Source organism: Salvelinus fontinalis, chromosome 1, assembly GCF_029448725.1.
Source record: "Salvelinus fontinalis isolate EN_2023a chromosome 1, ASM2944872v1, whole genome shotgun sequence".
NCBI classification, from domain to species: Eukaryota; Metazoa; Chordata; class Actinopteri; order Salmoniformes; family Salmonidae; genus Salvelinus; species Salvelinus fontinalis.
The window spans coordinates 75,294,932-75,312,921 of record NC_074665.1 but is presented as its reverse complement, the minus strand read 5'-3'; the positions used below and the strand labels follow the sequence as shown (position 1 = coordinate 75,312,921).

The window sequence follows — 17,990 nt, the reverse complement described above, 5'->3', positions numbered from 1 at the left end:
GCTGTTGATTTGGATGGTCTCTACTGGCTATAGCTGTTGATATGGATGGCCTCTACTGGCTATATCTGTTGAGTTGGATGGCCTCTACTGGCTATAGCTGTTGATTTGGATGGCCTCTACTGGTTATAGCTGTTGATTTGGATGGTCTCTACTGGCTATAGCTGTTGATTTGGATGGCCTCTACTGGTTATAGCTGTTGATTTGGATGGTCTCTACTGGCTATAGCTGTTGATTTGGATGGTCTCTACTGGCTATAGCTGTTGATATGGATGGTCTCTACTGGCTATAGCTGTTGATTTGGATGGTCTCTACTGGCTATAGCTGTTGATTTGGATGGTCTCTACTGGCTATAGCTGTTGATTTGGATGGTCTCTACTGGCTATAGCTGTTGATTTGGATGGTCTCTACTGGCTATAGCTGTTGATATGGATGGTCTCTACTGGCTCTAGCTGTTGATGTGGATGGTCTCTACTGGCTATAGCTGTTGATATGGATGGTCTCTACTGGCTATATCTGTTGAGTTGGATGGCCTCTACTGGCTATAGCTGTTGATTTGGATGGTCTCTACTGGTTATAGCTGTTGATTTGGATGGTCTCTACTGGCTATAGCTGTTGATTTGGATGGTCTCTACTGGCTATAGCTGTTGATTTGGATGGCCTCTACTGGTTATAGCTGTTGATTTGGATGGTCTCTACTGGCTATAGCTGTTGATTTGGATGGTCTCTACTGGCTATAGCTGTTGATATGGATGGTCTCTACTGGCTATAACTGTTGATTTGGATGGTCTCTACTGGCTATAGCTGTTGATATGGATGGTCTCTACTGGCTATATCTGTTGAGTTGGATGGCCTCTACTGGCTATAGCTGTTGATTTGGATGGCCTCTACTGGTTATAGCTGTTGATTTGGATGGTCTCTACTGGCTATAGCTGTTGATTTGGATGGCCTCTACTGGCTATAGCTGTTGATTTGGATGGTCTCTACTGGCTATAGCTGTTGATATGGATGGTCTCTACTGGCTATAGCTGTTGATTTGGATGGTCTCTACTGGCTATAGCTGTTGATTTGGATGGTCTCTACTGGCTATAGCTGTTGATTTGGATGGTCTCTACTGGCTATAGCTGTTGATTTGGATGGTCTCTACTGGCTATAGCTGTTGATTTGGATGGTCTCTACTGGCTATAGCTGTTGATTTGGATGGTCTCTACTGGCTATAGCTGTTGATATGGATGGTCTCTACTGGCTCTAGCTGTTGATTTGGATGGTCTCTACTGGCTATAGCTGTTGATGTGGATGGTCTCTACTGGCTATATCTGTTGAGTTGGATGGCCTCTACTGGCTATAGCTGTTGATTTGGATGGTCTCTACTGGTTATAGCTGTTGATTTGGATGGTCTCTACTGGCTATAGCTGTTGATTTGGATGGTCTCTACTGGCTATAGCTGTTGATTTGGATGGCCTCTACTGGTTATAGCTGTTGATTTGGATGGTCTCTACTGGCTATAGCTGTTGATTTGGATGGTCTCTACTGGCTATAGCTGTTGATATGGATGGTCTCTACTGGCTATAGCTGTTGATTTGGATGGTCTCTACTGGCTATAGCTGTTGATTTGGAATGTCTCTACTGGCTATAGCTGTTGATATGGATGGTCTCTACTGGCTATAGCTGTTGATATGGATGGTCTCTACTGGCTCTAGCTGTTGATTTGGATGGTCTCTACTGGCTATAGCTGTTGATTTGGATGGTCTCTACTGGCTATAGCTGTTAATTTGGATGGTCTCTACTGACTATAGCTGTTGATTTGGATGGTCTCTACTGGCTATAGCTGTTGATATGGATGGTCTCTACTGGCTATAGCTGTTGATATGGATGGTCTCTACTGGCTCTAGCTGTTGATATGGATGGTCTCTACTGGCTATAGCTGTTGATTTGGATGGTCTCTACTGGCTATAGCTGTTGATTTGGATGGTCTCTACTGACTTTAGCTGTTGATTTGGATGGTCTCTACTGGCTCTAGCTGTTGATATGGATGGTCTCTACTGGCTATAGCTGTTGATTTGGATGGTCTCTACTGGCTATAGCTGTTGATTTGGATGGCCTCTACTGGTTATAGCTGTTGATTTGGATGGTCTCTACTGGCTATAGCTGTTGATATGGATGGTCTCTACTGGCTATAGCTGTTGATTTGGATGGTCTCTACTTGCTATAGCTGTTGATTTGGATGGTCTCTACTGGCTCTAGCTGTTCATATGGATGGTCTCTACTGGCTATAGCTGTTGATATGGATGGTCTCTACTGGCTCTAGCTGTTGATATGGATGGTCTCTACTGGCTATAGCTGTTGATTTGGATGGTCTCTACTGGCTATAGCTGTTGATTTGGATGGTCTCTACAGACTATAGCTGTTGATTTGGATGGTCTCTACTGGCTATAGCTGTTGATTTGGATGGTCTCTACTGGCTATAGCTGTTGATATGGATGGTCTCTACTGGCTATAGCTGTTGATATGGATGGTCTCTACTGGCTCTAGCTGTTGATATGGATGGTCTCTACTGGCTATAGCTGTTGATTTGGATGGTCTCTACTAGCTATAGCTGTTGATTTGGATGGTCTCCACTGGCTATAGCTGTTGATTTGGATGGTCTCTACTGGCTCTAGCTGTTGATATGGATGGTCTCTACTGGCTATAGCTGTTGATTTGGATGGTCTCTACTCGCTATAGCTGTTGATTTGGATGGTCTCTACTGAATACTGACTCGTACCACTGGTGATCTGGCTGCTCAAACACACACAGGCAAATGTGCACACACACACACACACATACTCACTAGGTTTGTAGCCTAATGAATCAAGGTGTTTATTTTCCTAGAAACAACCTTCTGCAGAGGGTATGAGTCTTCCCAGAACCTCATCTCACACAGTCTGTTTCAGTGAAGATGGATGTGTCACTCTGTTTTCTTCTTCTGTGGTGTTTAGAATAATCCTGCTACCCTGAGAGCCTCTCTCTGTGAATCACCACCACTCAATCTACCCCCCCAACCCTCCTAAACCCTCCCAACCAAATCTTGTGACCCCTCTTAAAACATTCCTGCCTCCCGGGAGGACAAGAATCAGTGTGGCACTTCCCTCCCTCTCTCCCCTGGCGTTGCGCAGCCTTAAAAGGCTTCCCCAGCTGGCTGGTTTCTCTCTAATGATGGAGACTGTGTTATTATTGAGTGTCTGCTACTCCCCAACCCACATCCTGCTTCTTCACAGAACACTTTTCCTATCCACTCTGAGACGCTCCTACAAACCCAGAGGTCCACCAGGGGTCTGGCTGTCTGCCCAGGACTAACAGAGAACATCAGCTCATTCACTATGCACTAAAAGAAGAATGAGGGCTTGCACTGTTTGTCACTGGGTTTTATGAGTGTGTGAACGTGCTCGTGTGTATCCATTAGGGTTTTAATGTGTGTGTCTGAGCATGGTTTTGTGTGAGTGGCATGTCAAGTCACATATTTGTCAACTGCAGTTGACTTCCTGTCTGTGTGAGTAGAACTGATGTAATCCTGCTGTACTCTGTCAATGTTTGACTGAGTGGTGATGCACAACACTAATGCTCTGGCCCGGTCAGTCCCTCCAAATGTCTCAGGCTTTACACTGGGTTAGGGTTTGAAACTGTGGGGCTGGGGAGTGGGGGAACACACACTCACATGGTAATCCAAATGGCCTCGTTCCGTACACAAATAAACTAGAAACCAACTGCTGTGCCTGGGTTGCTATTGTAATCTGTTTCTGTCTTTTCTGTACACTCTCTGCAAAGACGAGCCCACACTCAACCCAAATACTGTCTCTTTTAACTTCATTTAAACTGTTACAACCAACTATCACTAACCAAGAACATCCCCGAACGGAGATTCACCTTACTCTAACCTCTGTCTATGTCCCCTCAGGGGTACGGCAGCCTGGTTCGGGGTCAGTAAGGAAAACGACAGCACCCAGCGATGGCGGAGGAAGAGCCTGCAGCACTGCAACCGGCGCTACGGCCGTCTCAAGGCCCAGGTGATGAGGGAGATGGAGCTGTCCAGCCAGGACAACCTGTCTCTAACCAGCACTGAGACCCCACCACCCCTCTACCTCCCCCCACACCAACACCCCTATGGCATGCAGAGGGTAGGGCAGCGCCACCCACAGACAGACTTGCTTTCTTCCTCTCTTCTTCTCTTTCTCTATCTCTTACTGTTTAGGATGTTAGGAGCTTGCCATACATCTTGCATGTGTCATGTGTGGTGTTGTGATGTGTAGTGTTTCTTTACCAATATCAATCCTATCCCTCCCTTTGGAATAATAACATTATTCAATACAATTCAATATAGATATCAGAATGTATATTTAGCTTATTTCGGGTAATATTTTTCCCATGTGATACGTATTAATACATGGAGTAATGCAACTATTATAGGTCCATCACTATGGTAACCTGCGTATTGATATGACTGTGAACTTGACCTGTCATGTACCCACTTAGCATGTGAGTTCACCACTAAATAACATCAAATAATATACTTGCCTCCGTGCTGTTTACTACAGTATCGGACATTACAGTGTCTGCCTCTGTCTTTGTGCGTGTGCATGTGCGTGTGTGTGTGTGTGTGTGTGTGTGTGTGTGTAGATTGTGGACCCCCTGGCGCGGGGCCGTGCATTTCGCCTAGTGGAGGAGGTAGATGGTTACAGCGTACCGCAGACTCCCATCACCCCTGGTGCCACATCTCTCTGCTCCTTCTCCAGCTCGCGCTCCGCACTCAACAGGTTACCACGGAGACGCAAACGAGAGTCTGTCGCTGTCATGAGCTTCAAGGCCACCGCCGCGCTGGTCAAGGTGTGATAGATATATCTCCATGTCCTGTGGTGTCAGGCAGGGTGGTGGGGGGTACAGATAGATCTATCTCCATGTCCTGTGGTGTCCAGCAGGGTGGTGGGGGATACAGATAGATATATCTCCATGTCCTGGGGTGTCAGGCAGGGTGGTGGGGGGTACAGATAGATAGATCTCCATGTCCTGTGGTGTCAGGCAGGGTGGTGGGGGGTACAGATAGATATATCTCCATATCCTGGGGTGTCAGGCAGGGTGGTGGGGGGTACAGATAGATAGATCTCCATGTCCTGTGGTGTCAGGCAGTGTGGTGGGGGGTACAGATAGATAGATCTCCATGTCCTGTGGTGTCCAGCAGGGTGGTGGGGGATACAGATAGATCTATCTCCATGTCCTGTGGTGTCAGGCAGGGTGGTGGGGGATACAGATAGATCTATCTACATGTCCTGTGGTGTCAGGCAGGGTGGTGGGGGGTACAGATAGATCTATCTACATGTTCTTGGGTGTCAGGCAGGGTCGGGGGGGGGGGGGCATTAGATAGATGACTAGATTGATGAGAAAATGTTTGCATCCCAAATGGCACCCTATTCCCTATATAGTGCACTACTTTTGGACAGGGCCCTGGTCCATGTCCCTAACCCCATTAACAGACTGCAGTAGGATAACACTGCTGTCAGTCCTGTCCTCCAGTCAGAAGGCTCAGCTGTGTGTCTGGTCTGTTGTCCAGTAGACTGTTGTGTGTTCTGGAACATTGAATGATACAGGGCTAATCCCGCCTCCTGAGGTCAGAGCATCATAATCATCATGGCCACTGTTCACAGCTGGTTGTCAGAAGCCAGAGAGGACAATCATTTGTGTTGTTTTGTCTGGGGACACTGTCAACCCTTTGTTTACTTGGTATGCATACCACTGCTGGCTTGCTTCTGAAGCTAAGCAGGGTTGGTCCTGGTCAGTCCCTGGATGGGAGACCAGATGCTGCTGGAAGTGGTGTTGGAGGGCCAGTAGGAGGCACTCTTTCCTCTGGTCTAAAAAATATCCCAATGCCCCAGGGCAGTGATTGGGGACACTGTCCTGTATAGGGTGCCGTGTTTCGGATGGGACGTTAAACGGGTGTCCTGACTCTCTGAGGTCATTAAAGATCCCATGGCACTTATCGTAAGAGTAGGGGTGTTAACCCCGGTGTCCTGGCTAAATTCCCAATCTGGCCCTCAAACCATCATGGTCACCTAATAATCCCCAGTTTACAATTGGCTCATTCATCCCCCTCCTCTCCCCTGTAACTATTCCCCAGGTCGTTGCTGCAAATGAGAACGTGTTCTCAGTCAACTTACCTGGTAAAATAACGGTAAAATAAAAAAATAAAATAAATGTTCTTGATTTCGGGTTGAGGTTGGGGTCAATTCCATTTCTATTTTAAATTTACTTCCTACTGACGGAATTTAAATGGAATTGATCCGTCATGGTCTTCCTGTCACACACAACAGTAATGTATTATCATGCAATAAATGTATAACAGAGGGTATAACATTGACGGTGATGATGACGACGATGGTGATGATGGTGTGTGTCAGGGCCGTACGGTTTGGGAGAGGGACCAGCGGTGTCGCAGGCGGAGCTTCATGCCAGTGAGTTTCCTGGAGGACGACACAGTGGACTTCCCTGATGAGCTGGACACCTCCTTCTTTGCTAGGGTGAGTAACACACGCACATACACACACCTGTCCCATCACACATTCACGCTCAGATACCACACACACTCACACAGTTTCTCCTGTCCCTCGTCACATCTTTTCCTCCTCTTCCTCCTCCTCCTCCTTCTTCTCCTCTCCACTCCTCTCGTTTCCTCCTCCTCCTCCTCCTCCATGCAGGATGGTCTGAGGAGAGGAGATGAGGAGCTGTCTACCTATGCAGACGATGTGTTTGACTCTCCGTCTGAGGCCGCCATTAAAGAGGAGGAGTCTAACACAGCTGCAGATGAGAGTGACCTCACAGGTGGCGCCCTGGACAAGAACGAACTGGAGAGGAGCCACCTAATGATGTGAGTTTAACACACACACAGACAGACAGACATACACACAGACACACAGACAGACACAAACAAGTTGTTGCTGCTACTGTAGCCTGTTTTCACCTAACACACACCCTCTTCTGACCCTCTCTCTCTCCTTCGGTACCATATCTTTCTCATTCTCTCTCTGTCTGTCTGTCTCTCTCTCTTTTTCTATTGCTCAACAGACCCCTAGAAAGAGGCTGGCGTAAGGGTAAAGAACCTGGGCCCTCTCTGGTCCAGCCCAAGGTGCGTCTGCAGCAGGAGGTGGTGAGTGTGAGTGTGCAGCGACGGGGCCAGCGGATCACAGTGCCTGTCAAGAAGCTCTTTGCCAGGGAGAAGAGGCCCTACGGCCTAGGCATGGTGGGACGGCTCACCAACAGAACCTACCGCAAACGCATCGACAGCTTCGTCCAGCAACAGATAGAGGACATGGACGACCACAGGTACACTTTATTGTCTTAGAGGATTTTCAGATTCTTGAATTTCTATTTCAAATTCAGAATTTGCTACATTCCTATGCAATTGACTTCAACTCTGGCATGGTCACATAGTTGCACTTTAACATGGTCACATGTCTAAAATGTTACGATACTACAGGAGAACAGCCCAGTCACAGCCGTAGCGGAGGTAGCAGCTGTGTCTGAGTTGGCCCCAGATAAGATACAGCATGAGTCATCACAGGATAGTGTAGACCAGTGGTTCCCAAACATTACTGCACCATGACTCACATGAAAGCACCCTTTTTTCTGACTGACCTGGCCTCTAGATACAGCAGGACTGTGTGACTCAGTAACAGATGGTCCACTCTCGAGTCCCTGGCACTCCATGTGGGAAACAATGGTGAACACAGGTGTACACTACAAACTGTTCTCCTAGTCGCTGCAGCTGTTTTCAGTGGGAAGCCCACACTGACATAGTGAGGTACTGTTCCTAACAGAGGAGGCAAGCTGCTATACTGTCTGGGAGACCCTATTCATATTGTGTGTCTCTGCAGGCCTTTCTTCACCTACTGGATCATGTTTGTCCACCTGTTGATCACCATGTTGACTGTGTGTTTGTACGGCATTGCCCCTGTTGGCTTCTCCCAGCACGAGACCGTCGACTCGGTCAGTACACTGATTGTTCTATACTGTAGTTTGGGTTCTACAAGTTACAGTGGCGGGTGTATCGTCGTTGCTATGAAGGTTGTGCCTTATGTGATGAGTGATCCATTGAATCCGTGTGGTATGTCTGTGTATTTGACTTTGTAAACCCTTTGGCATTTCCCCTCTCTCTCTTTAGGTATTGAGAAATAAAGGTGTTCATGAAAATGTCAAGTTTGTGCAACAAGAAAACTTTTGGGTGGGACCAAATTCAGTAAGTGTATATTTTTTAGGCGAATGGACTTCGTTTGATCATTTAAACCTCAATGTCAGCTACAGTATGAGACCTTGTCTGTGTTCTGACTGCACATCCTCCCCCTGGCCTGCAGGAGGCGCTGATCCACCTGGGGGCTAAATTCTCCCCCTGCATGCGTCAGGACCAGCAGGTCCATGACCTGATCCAGGAGAAGAGAGGAAGAGAGAGGGACTCAGCCTGCTGTGTGAGGAACGACCGCTCCGGCTGTCTCCAGACCTCACAGGAGGAGTGCTCTGTGAGTCACCCTGGTGTTAGACTAATGTTAGACTAATGTTAGAGTCGTGTACTGGTTAACGTCCTACGAGATCTGATATCTCTCTGTCCCTCTCTCTCTCTCTCTCTCTCTTTATCCCTCTTGTCCCTCTCTCTCTCTGTATCCCTCTTGTCTCTCTCTCTCTCTCTCGTTCTTTTGTTCTATCATGCTTTCTCTCTCTCTTTCTCACTCTATCCCTCTCTCTATCTATCCCTGTGGTTTCTTTCTTTCTCTGTCTCTGTCTCTCTCTCTCTCGTTCTTTCATTCTCTCTCGCCTTCTCTTTCTTTATCTCTCTCTCTATCCATCTCTTTATCTGTCTCTCCATCTCTCTCTTTCCCCTGTTCTCTCTCTCCAGTCTACTCTAGCAGTGTGGGTGAAGTGGCCTCATCACCCCAGTGCTCCTCTCCTGAAGGGGAAGGTCCGTCAGCACGGCTCAGTCTGCCACCAGGACCCCAGGTAATAGACTGCTTCTTTCTGTCCCTCTCTTCTTCTATATCTCCTCTTTCCTCTATTCCTCTAACGTTCTTTCCTCTGTTCCTCTCCTTCCAGGATCTGCCTGGAGCCAGCCTCTGTATCGCCTCATGAGTGGCCTGATGACATCACCAAGTGGCCAGTGTGTACCAGGTACAACCCAGGCAACCACACTAACCTCCCCCACGTAGACTGTGCCATCACAGGACGGCCCTGCTGCATCGGGACGAAAGGGAGGTAAGGACACTCTGTTTGTTCTGTCTCTGCAGCTATACGTTGTCGCTGCGATGGTGTTGTGATGTAATACTGTGTGTTGTGTGTGCAGGCTGCTATAAGTTGTTAATGTTGTAAGAACGGTATGTGTGTGTTGTAATAATGTAATGTGTTGTGTATTCAGGTGTGAGATCACGTCCAGAGAGTACTGTGACTTTATGAAGGGCTACTTCCACGAGGAGACTACTCTCTGCTCCCAGGTGGCCTGTCTGGATGATGTGTGTGGCTTGCTGCCTTTCCTCAACCCTGAGATCCCAGACCAGTTCTACAGACTCTGGCTCTCTCTATTCCTCCATGCTGGGTGAGACTGGAACTCCCCCAGAATCACAGTGTCTCATGTCCGTCATGGTGTTGTGTCTTTTTCAGGGTCTTTCCCGCATTACTAATGTATAACGTGTGTGTGTGTGTGTGTGTGTGTGTGTGTGTGTGTGTGTGTGTGTGTGTGTGTGTGTGTGTGTGTGTGTGTGTGTGTGTGTGTGTGTGTGTGTGTGTGTGTGTGTGCAGGATCCTGCACTGCCTGGTGTCGGTGCTGTTCCAGATGACCATCCTGAGGGACTTAGAGAAGCTGGCTGGCTGGCTGAGGATCTCTATCATCTACATTGTCTCTGGAATCACTGGAAACCTGGCCAGCGCTATCTTCCTGCCCTACAGAGCTGAGGTAAATACTGTAGATACACTGTACCGTGATACCTGCCCTACAGAGCTGAGGTAAATACTGTAGATACACTGTACCGTGATACCTGCCCTACAGAGCTGAGGTAAATACTGTAGATACACTGTACCGTGATACCTGCCCTACAGAGCTGAGGTAAATACTGTAGATACACTGTACCGTGATACCTGCCCTACAGAGCTGAGGTAAATACTGTAGATACACTGTACCATGATACCTGCCCTACAGAGCTGAGGTAAATACTGTAGATACACTGTACCGTGATACCTGCCCTACAGAGCTGAGGTAAATACTGTAGATACACTGTACCGTGATACCTGCCCTACAGAGCTGAGGTAAATACTGTAGATACACTGTACCATGATACCTGCCCTACAGAGCTGAGGTAAATACTGTAGATACACTGTACCGTGATACCTGCCCTACAGAGCTGAGGTAAAATACACTCCCACTCTCCCTTCCTCCCCAGGTGGGTCCAGCAGGCTCTCAGTTTGGTATTCTGGCCTGTCTGTTTGTTGAGCTGTTCCAGAGCTGGCAGATCCTGGAGCGTCCGTGGAGGGCTTTCACCAAGCTGTTGTGTGTCGTCCTCTTCCTGTTCTCCTTTGGCCTGCTGCCCTGGATAGACAACTTCGCCCACATCTCCGGATTCATCTCTGGACTCTTCCTCTCCTTCGCCTTCCTGCCGTACATCAGGTGAGAAGTTTGTTGATTTCGTGATATTTTTAGTTTGTTTGTATGTAAACGCTTTGACATATACATGACTCGGTTGTTGGGTTGAAGTTGCTTGGGGTAATTAGGGGGATTTTAGTATTACTAATTATTGGCAAATCATCGTCACTATCTGATTATATGATCTATTCTTATTATTTCCAGTTTTGGCCGTTCGGACATGTACCGTAAGCGTGTCCAGATCTGTGTGTTCCTGTTGGTGTTCCTGGGACTCTTCTCAGGGCTGGCTGTCCTGTTCTACGTCCACCAGGTCAAGTGTGAGTGGTGTGAGTACCTCACCTGTATTCCCCTCACTGACAAGTTCTGTGACAAGTACGACCTCAACGCCCACCTCCACTGACCAGGCCTTTGACCGTGCAACTATAATGACTAGAATGGACATTCTCAAAGAAGTATAGCCTCACGCACCAGGATAGTAGGACACAAGTCTGGTGAACAAGACTAGTCTTAAAGCAACATCACGGCATGGACCGGACCGGCGGAAATATTTGGTGTAGCATTCAGGACATTGGACGTGAAGATTGACAATCTTGGAAAAATGAACTGATAACGGTTGATCTTAATAACTGTTGAACTGTTGATCTGTCTCCATTCAGTTTTGTTTATATGGACATTGCTAGCGAGTGACCGGTCACTTTCAAAGCATAAAGACAGAGAGAGGTGGAAAGGGGTAATATGTGACTGTTTTGCCTTGACACTGATCTCACTCCCCTCTCTTCTTATTAAAACTGATCCAACAGAACCACTTTGTGGCCATCAGACCACACAACAGCCACTGACTCCACACAGTTGTGGATGGATTTTGTTTTGTATTTTTCTACACAAGTCATAAAGCCAACTAAGAGTTTTATTGGATGACCTCAGACAGGAAGCTATCTCCCAAGAAAGAAATATATATGTTTAGTACTGTAGCATGACTGCCTCTGGTGCCTTGGTTATTACTGTCAAGTCTAGGTCTAAATCTAGGTCCAAGTCTAGGTCTCAAATGGCATACTATTCCCTATACAGTGAACTTATTAGTGCACTATATTGGGTCTATTCTCTATATAGTGCACTACGTTTTGAAAAAGTAGTGAAGTACATAGGGGATAGGGAATAGTGTGCCATTTGAGATGTGCTCTGTGTTAGACTAGACAAACCACTTGTAGCTTAACAAGTACTGTATACTGCTGTCTAAGAGTGGTGAGTGTTTGGAGGGTAGCGTTTTAGCTACCTTCTTATCTGTACCTGACAATACAGCAACACAAACTAAAGCTTTCTGTCTGTGTGTCCACTTTATTTCTGTTGTGTGAATGTGTCTTGCTGCACATGCATGTTTCCCCCAGTAGAGGGCAGAGTTTCCCCCAGTAGAGGGCAGAGTTTCCCCCAGAAGAGGGCAGAGTTTCCCCCAGAAGAGGGCAGAGTTTCCCCCAGTAGAGGGCAGAGTTTCCCCCAGTAGAGGGCAGAGTTTCCCCCAGAAGAGGGCAGAGTTTCCCCCAGTAGAGGGCAGAGTTTCCCCCAGTAGAGGGCAGAGTTTCCCCCAGTAGAGGTCAGAGTTTCCCCCAGAAGAGGGCAGAGTTTCCCCCAGAAGAGGGCAGAGTTTCCCCCAGTAGAGGGCAGAGTTCCCCCCAGTAGAGGGCAGAGCCTCCCCCAGTAGAGGGCAGAGTCTCCCCCAGTAGAGGGCAGAGTCTCCCCCAGTAGAGGGCAGAGTCTCCCCCAGTAGAGGGCAGAGTCTCCCCCAGTAAAGGGCAGAGTCTCCCCCAGTAAAGGGCAGAGTCTCCCCCAGTAAAGGGCAGAGTCTCCCCCAGTAGAGGGCAGAGCCTCCCCCAGTAGAGGGCAGAGTTCCCCCCAGTAGAGGGCAGAGCCTCCCCCAGTAGAGGGCAGAGTCTCCCCCAGTAGAGGGCAGAGTCTCCCCCAGTAGAGGGCAGAGTCTCCCCCAGTAGAGGGCAGAGTCTCCCCCAGTAAAGGGCAGAGCCTCCCCCAGTAGAGGGCAGAGCCTCCCCCAGTAGAGGGCAGAGCCTCCCCCAGTAGAGGGCAGAGCCTCCCCCAGTAGAGGGCAGAGCCTCCCCCAGTAGAGGGCAGAGCCTCCCCCAGTAGAGGGCAGAGTTTTTTTTGACTAAGTGGCTTCCATCAGGGACATGTCACATAAGATGCATATCTGATGCCTTCATATATAAGCTTCAACAAACCTAGTCTAAATGGCTGTTAAAGTAAGATGTATAATGCATTTATAATACTTTGTGTTATCAACATTATCTCTGCAAGAGGATATGTAGGCTAATGTCAACTAGAGACCCCATGTTGTTCCATGGCTCTGGCCTCTCATGATTTCAGTGTCTGATATGTTTATCCCACACAACTCTTAATGGTGCACGTCAATACCTCTCTTTTGCTGTTTACTAATGCTCTCTTCCTCTCCTTGAGTCACCAACCCCTTCCCACACATTCGCACACACACACAGTCTATAATTTATGGTGGACTTCAAGTCCTCTCTTTTGTCGTTTACTAATTCTCTCTTCCATCCCCCTCTCCTTGATTCACCAGCCCTTTCCAAGGTACACACACACACACACACACACACACACACACACACACACACACACACACACACACACACACACACACACACACACACACACACACACACACACACACACACACACACACACACACACACACACACAGAGAGTCTGTAATTGAGTGTTAATTAGTATGTACACTCAAGCTTTCTGTTGAAGGAAAGCTGATTATGACAAACCCTTATTTGCAGCCAAGGTATAATAGCTACATAGTATGTTTAGGTGCTATTCCACGAATCTCACCTTACAGATGCTTCTCCACCTATAGATTGTTTTTTATTTAACAATGCAAGTCAGTTAAGAACAAATTCCTATTTACAATGACGGCCTACCAGAATGCAAAATGCCTTCTGCGGGGACGGGGGCTGGGATTAAAAATAAAAATTTAGAACAAAACACACATCACGACAAGAGACACCACAACACTAAATAAAGAGAGACCTAAGACAACAACATAGCATGGCAGCAACACATGAAAACACAGCATGGTAGCAACACAACATGACAACAACATGGTAGCAACACAACATGGCAGCAGTACAACATGGTAGTAGCACAAAACATGGTACAAACATTATTGGGCACAGACAACAGCACCAAGGGCAAGTCAGAACTGTCATGTTCCCACCTGTCACTAGAGGGCGGCAGAGACGTCCTAGAGATATTAACAGCACTCAGGTGTGTTCTATTTACTCATTATGATTTCCCTGTTAAAAGAAGTGTGTTTTCTGTTGTCCTTTGCTGAAGCTTACATTGTGTGCTGTGTGCGTTTGTCTCCTGAGTGAGTTTGAGACTTAGTGTTTGTTGTTTTCCCAGCGTTACTGTGATCCTTCCATTACTGTTTCTCAGTAAAGTATTATGTTTATCCTTAACTACTGATTCTTTGTCTGGTCTCTTCTCTACACCTGGGTCCAACCTCACCATGTCACAGCAAGCTTCAGCCTACAACATGGACCCAGCAGAGATCACCCAGGAGCATTGCTGGGATGGCAGCAAGAACAACTCTTCCTGACATCAGATACCCTCCGGGCACTTACCGACTCCCTCCAACCACAGTCTAACCCCAACACAGGAGCAGCCAATGCCCAAGTCTCATCATCCAGTGCTACAGGTGTCGCCGCAGTTCCTCCAGGAAACCTGCACCGGGAACCCAAGTTCCCAGTCCCCGAGCGGTATGACGGCCACCCGGGAGGATGCAAGGGGTTCCTCACCCAGGGCTCTCTGGTGTTCGAGCTACAGTCCTCCTCGTTCCATAATGATCGGGCCATGATCGCTTACATAATCTCTCTACTCTCAGGCAAGGCCCTGGCGTGGGCAACGGCGGTGTGGGAACAGCAGCCACCATCCTGCATCTCCATATTAGCCTTCACTGCCAAGCTGCGACGAGTCTTTGACCCCACAGTCGGCGGATGAGAAGCGGCCAGCCAACTGTTCATCATCCGCCAAGGGGCCAGACCAGTGGCTGACTTCGCGATTGAGTTCCGCACCCTCGCTGCCGAGAATGGGTGGAATACGGAGGCACTGGTCAGCGCTTTCCACCAGGGGTTGTCTAGCTCCATCAAGGATGAACTGGCCTCTCAGAAACTGGGAGAGGACCTCAAGTCCCTGATAACCCTGGCAATCAGGATCGACAACCGCCTCCGAGAACGCATGAGATGGCGCTTTTTTGACACCACCCCAGTATCCCGGTTTCCTGAGCAACCCAAGCCCCCCGAACCCAGCATTGAGGAGCCCATACAGCTGGGACGCACATGTCTGAGCCCACAGGAGCGTGAAAGGCGCATGAGTGAAGGCTGCTTCCTCTACTGCGGAGGTCTCGACCATCTCCATGCTACCTGCCCAGAGCTGACGGGAAATGCCAGGGCTTGCCAGGACAAGGGGAGACCCTGACGAACTGTGCAGTTACCGTCTGTCACTACCCGCAACCTTCCACTGGGACAACCATCAGCACCAGATTCAAGCCTTTGTGGACTAACGCTTCGAACACACCGACTGCGTCATTGCGTTTCGATACACCAAAAGTACATTAATTTCCAATGGAACGCTGCATTTGCCTTGCAGCATTGCGTTGCAGAGGCAGTTGCAGTGCGTTCTGTGTGGTGCATACGTTCGATAAATCGAACGTATGCATCAAATTGTATGAGTGGATTTGACAGAAAGTAGCAAAATATGAATATAGATTTTTTTTTGCACACATTCAGTAAAAATTTGGGATTACATAAAAACAGTTTGATTGCATAATTTCTTTACATTTTTTATTTATTTATTTGCCAAGTATATTATTTATTCGATGACATCCTCAAATGAATTGTGAGAGCCTATAATATAATTTCCCTCCAAAATGCAGTTTTGGAGCAAAATGCAATAATAAATAGTCAAGATAGGCAGATAGGCTCTTTCAACAATGAGACCAACGTTGAGGAAGGTGGTATGACTATTTCTTTCACACACCTCATTGGCTAGTTTAGCAAGTTAGGTTAGCTAGCTAGCTAACGCTAACTAGCCACATCTAGCACAAGCTCACTACTAAACTGACCTGGCAATCCTACTATCGTGGACACTTGTCTCCAAGCAGCATTTTTTGTGTTTATGTCCCTGTAGCTGTCAGCAGTTGTGTCAAAAAGACACGGTTTTGAGGATAATGCGAAAATGATTCTCTCCTCCATGTGTCCAACCGCATGCGACCATTTGCAAAAGGTACCTGCATCAGTATAGTTGCCTAGCTGCGCAAAATGTTATGCAGCAGTGATGCAATTACGCAGTCGGTGTGTTCGAAGCGAAAGACCCCACCTAGAGCCTTGCTGCGTCCACCTGCATCCATTGAAGACCAAGACTTCTCCACTCTCACCTCCCGAATACTTAGACCTCCCGGAGGCCTTCAGTAAGAGGCAAGCCGCCACCCTCCCTCCTCATCGTCCATATGACTGTGCCATATAACCCCTACCCAGTTCCACCCCTCTCCGGGGCCGTCTTTACTCCCTCTCGATCCCTGAAGCTGCAGTCATGGACAATTACATCCGGGAGTCGCTGGAGGCAGGTTTCATTCGCTCCTCAACATCCCCAGCTGGTGCATGTTTCTTCTTCATGGGAAAGAAGGATTGAGGTCTGTGTCCCTGCATCGACTACCGAGGGCTGAACAGGATCACGATTAAGAACCGTTACCCCTTACCCCTGATGTCCGCTGCCTTGCCCAGGACCCTTCCGGAACACATCCTGCACATCCGCCAAATCCTGAGATGCCTCCTGCAGAGTCAATTATACATCAAGATTGAGATGTGTGAGTTCCATGTATCCCAAGTCTCTTTCCTGGGCCACATTATCTCTATTGCAGGCATCCAAATGGACCCTGTTAAGGTTAGGGTGGTCACTGACTGGCCCCGTCCCGCCTCACTCAAACAAGTCCAGCAGTTCCTCGGGTTTGCCAATTTTTACAGGTGTTTTATTCGGAACTTTGGTGTGGTGGCAGCTCCTCTCACGGCCCTAACCCGCAAGTCCCAGAACCGTTTTGGCTAGACCCCTGAGGCTGACAGGGCATTCATGGAGATTAAGGGATGTTTCACCTCCGGACCCATCCTCGTTCATCCTGATCCTACTCTTCTCTTCATGGCAGAGGTGGACACCTCAGACACCGGAGCAGGGTGGTCCTTTCACAGCGGAACGAGGGGGACAAGAGAATGCACCCATGTGCTTTTCTTTCCAAGCGGTTTTCTCCAGCAGACCACAACTATGATGTAGGCAACCGGGAGCTCTTGGCAGTCAAGTGGGCCCTTGAGGGGTGGAGACACTGGTTGGACGGGAACCTCATCCTTTCGTGATCTGGACGGACCATAAGTACTTGGTCTCCATTCAAGAAGCCAGGAGGTTGAACACTCGCCAGGCAAGATAGGCTCTGTTTTTTAACAGGTTCAACTTCACTCTAGCCTATCGCCCGGGATCCAAGAATCAGAAAACAGATGCCCTGTCCTGCCAACACGATGTCTCAAACGAGGAGGGACTCCGAGCCCATTATCCCCAGCTCCCGCATTGTTGCTCCTGTGTTATGGAGAGTAGAGACCATGATATGACAAGCCCAGACCCGAGAACCTGACCCCGGCTGGGGTCCCACTAACAGACTTTATGTTCCGCGATCAGCCCGTTCTCGAGTGCCACAATGGGGACACTCCTCTAAATTAACTGGGCATCCAGGGGTTAACCTGTCTAGGATCAGCGTGGCGCTAGCGGCACACCCCCCCCCCCCCCACTGAAAAACCAGTGCCGCGAAATTCAAAAAAATTATTTTTTTAAAATATTTAACTTTCACACATTAAAGTCCAATACAGCTAATGAAAGACACAGATCTTGTGAATCCAGTCAACATTTCCGATTTTTAAAATGTTTTACAGGGAAGACACAATATGTAAAGATGTACATCTATTACCTAAAAACACATTAGCATAATCCACCATCTTTTATTTGTCCACCAACACCAGTAGCCATCACCAATTCGGCTAAACTAAGATATTTATAGCCCCTAACCAACAAAAAAACTCATTAGATGACAGTCTGATAACATATTTATGGTATGGGATAGGTTTTGTTAGAAAAAAGTGCATATTTCAGGTAGATGGCATAGTTTACAATTGCACCCACCATCACAAATGGACTAGAATAATTACAATGAGCAACGTGTTTACCTAACTACTAATCATCAAACATTTCGTAAAAATACACAGCATACACGAATCGAAAGACA

The 17,990-nt window shown here is 47.9% G+C and overlaps 1 protein-coding gene across 3 annotated transcripts in view; it reads left to right on the top strand.

Moving 5' to 3' along the window:
• Positions 1 to 11,952, top strand: part of LOC129861989 (inactive rhomboid protein 1-like) — a 122,842-nt gene extending 110,890 nt beyond the window's left edge. For all 3 annotated transcript variants that reach the window (XM_055933257.1, XM_055933248.1, XM_055933264.1), the window contains 14 exons: positions 3,932 to 4,151; positions 4,651 to 4,857; positions 6,423 to 6,542; positions 6,720 to 6,889; positions 7,087 to 7,344; positions 7,896 to 8,007; positions 8,183 to 8,257; positions 8,373 to 8,534; positions 8,909 to 9,009; positions 9,103 to 9,261; positions 9,422 to 9,598; positions 9,802 to 9,955; positions 10,440 to 10,663; positions 10,844 to 11,952. In XM_055933257.1, the coding sequence (XP_055789232.1) occupies positions 3,932 to 4,151; positions 4,651 to 4,857; positions 6,423 to 6,542; positions 6,720 to 6,889; positions 7,087 to 7,344; positions 7,896 to 8,007; positions 8,183 to 8,257; positions 8,373 to 8,534; positions 8,909 to 9,009; positions 9,103 to 9,261; positions 9,422 to 9,598; positions 9,802 to 9,955; positions 10,440 to 10,663; positions 10,844 to 11,039 (2,335 nt within the window). In that variant the 3' untranslated portion in view covers positions 11,040 to 11,952. The remainder of the gene's footprint in view (positions 1 to 3,931; positions 4,152 to 4,650; positions 4,858 to 6,422; positions 6,543 to 6,719; positions 6,890 to 7,086; positions 7,345 to 7,895; positions 8,008 to 8,182; positions 8,258 to 8,372; positions 8,535 to 8,908; positions 9,010 to 9,102; positions 9,262 to 9,421; positions 9,599 to 9,801; positions 9,956 to 10,439; positions 10,664 to 10,843) is intronic.
• Positions 11,953 to 17,990: the final 6,038 nt, after the last annotated feature.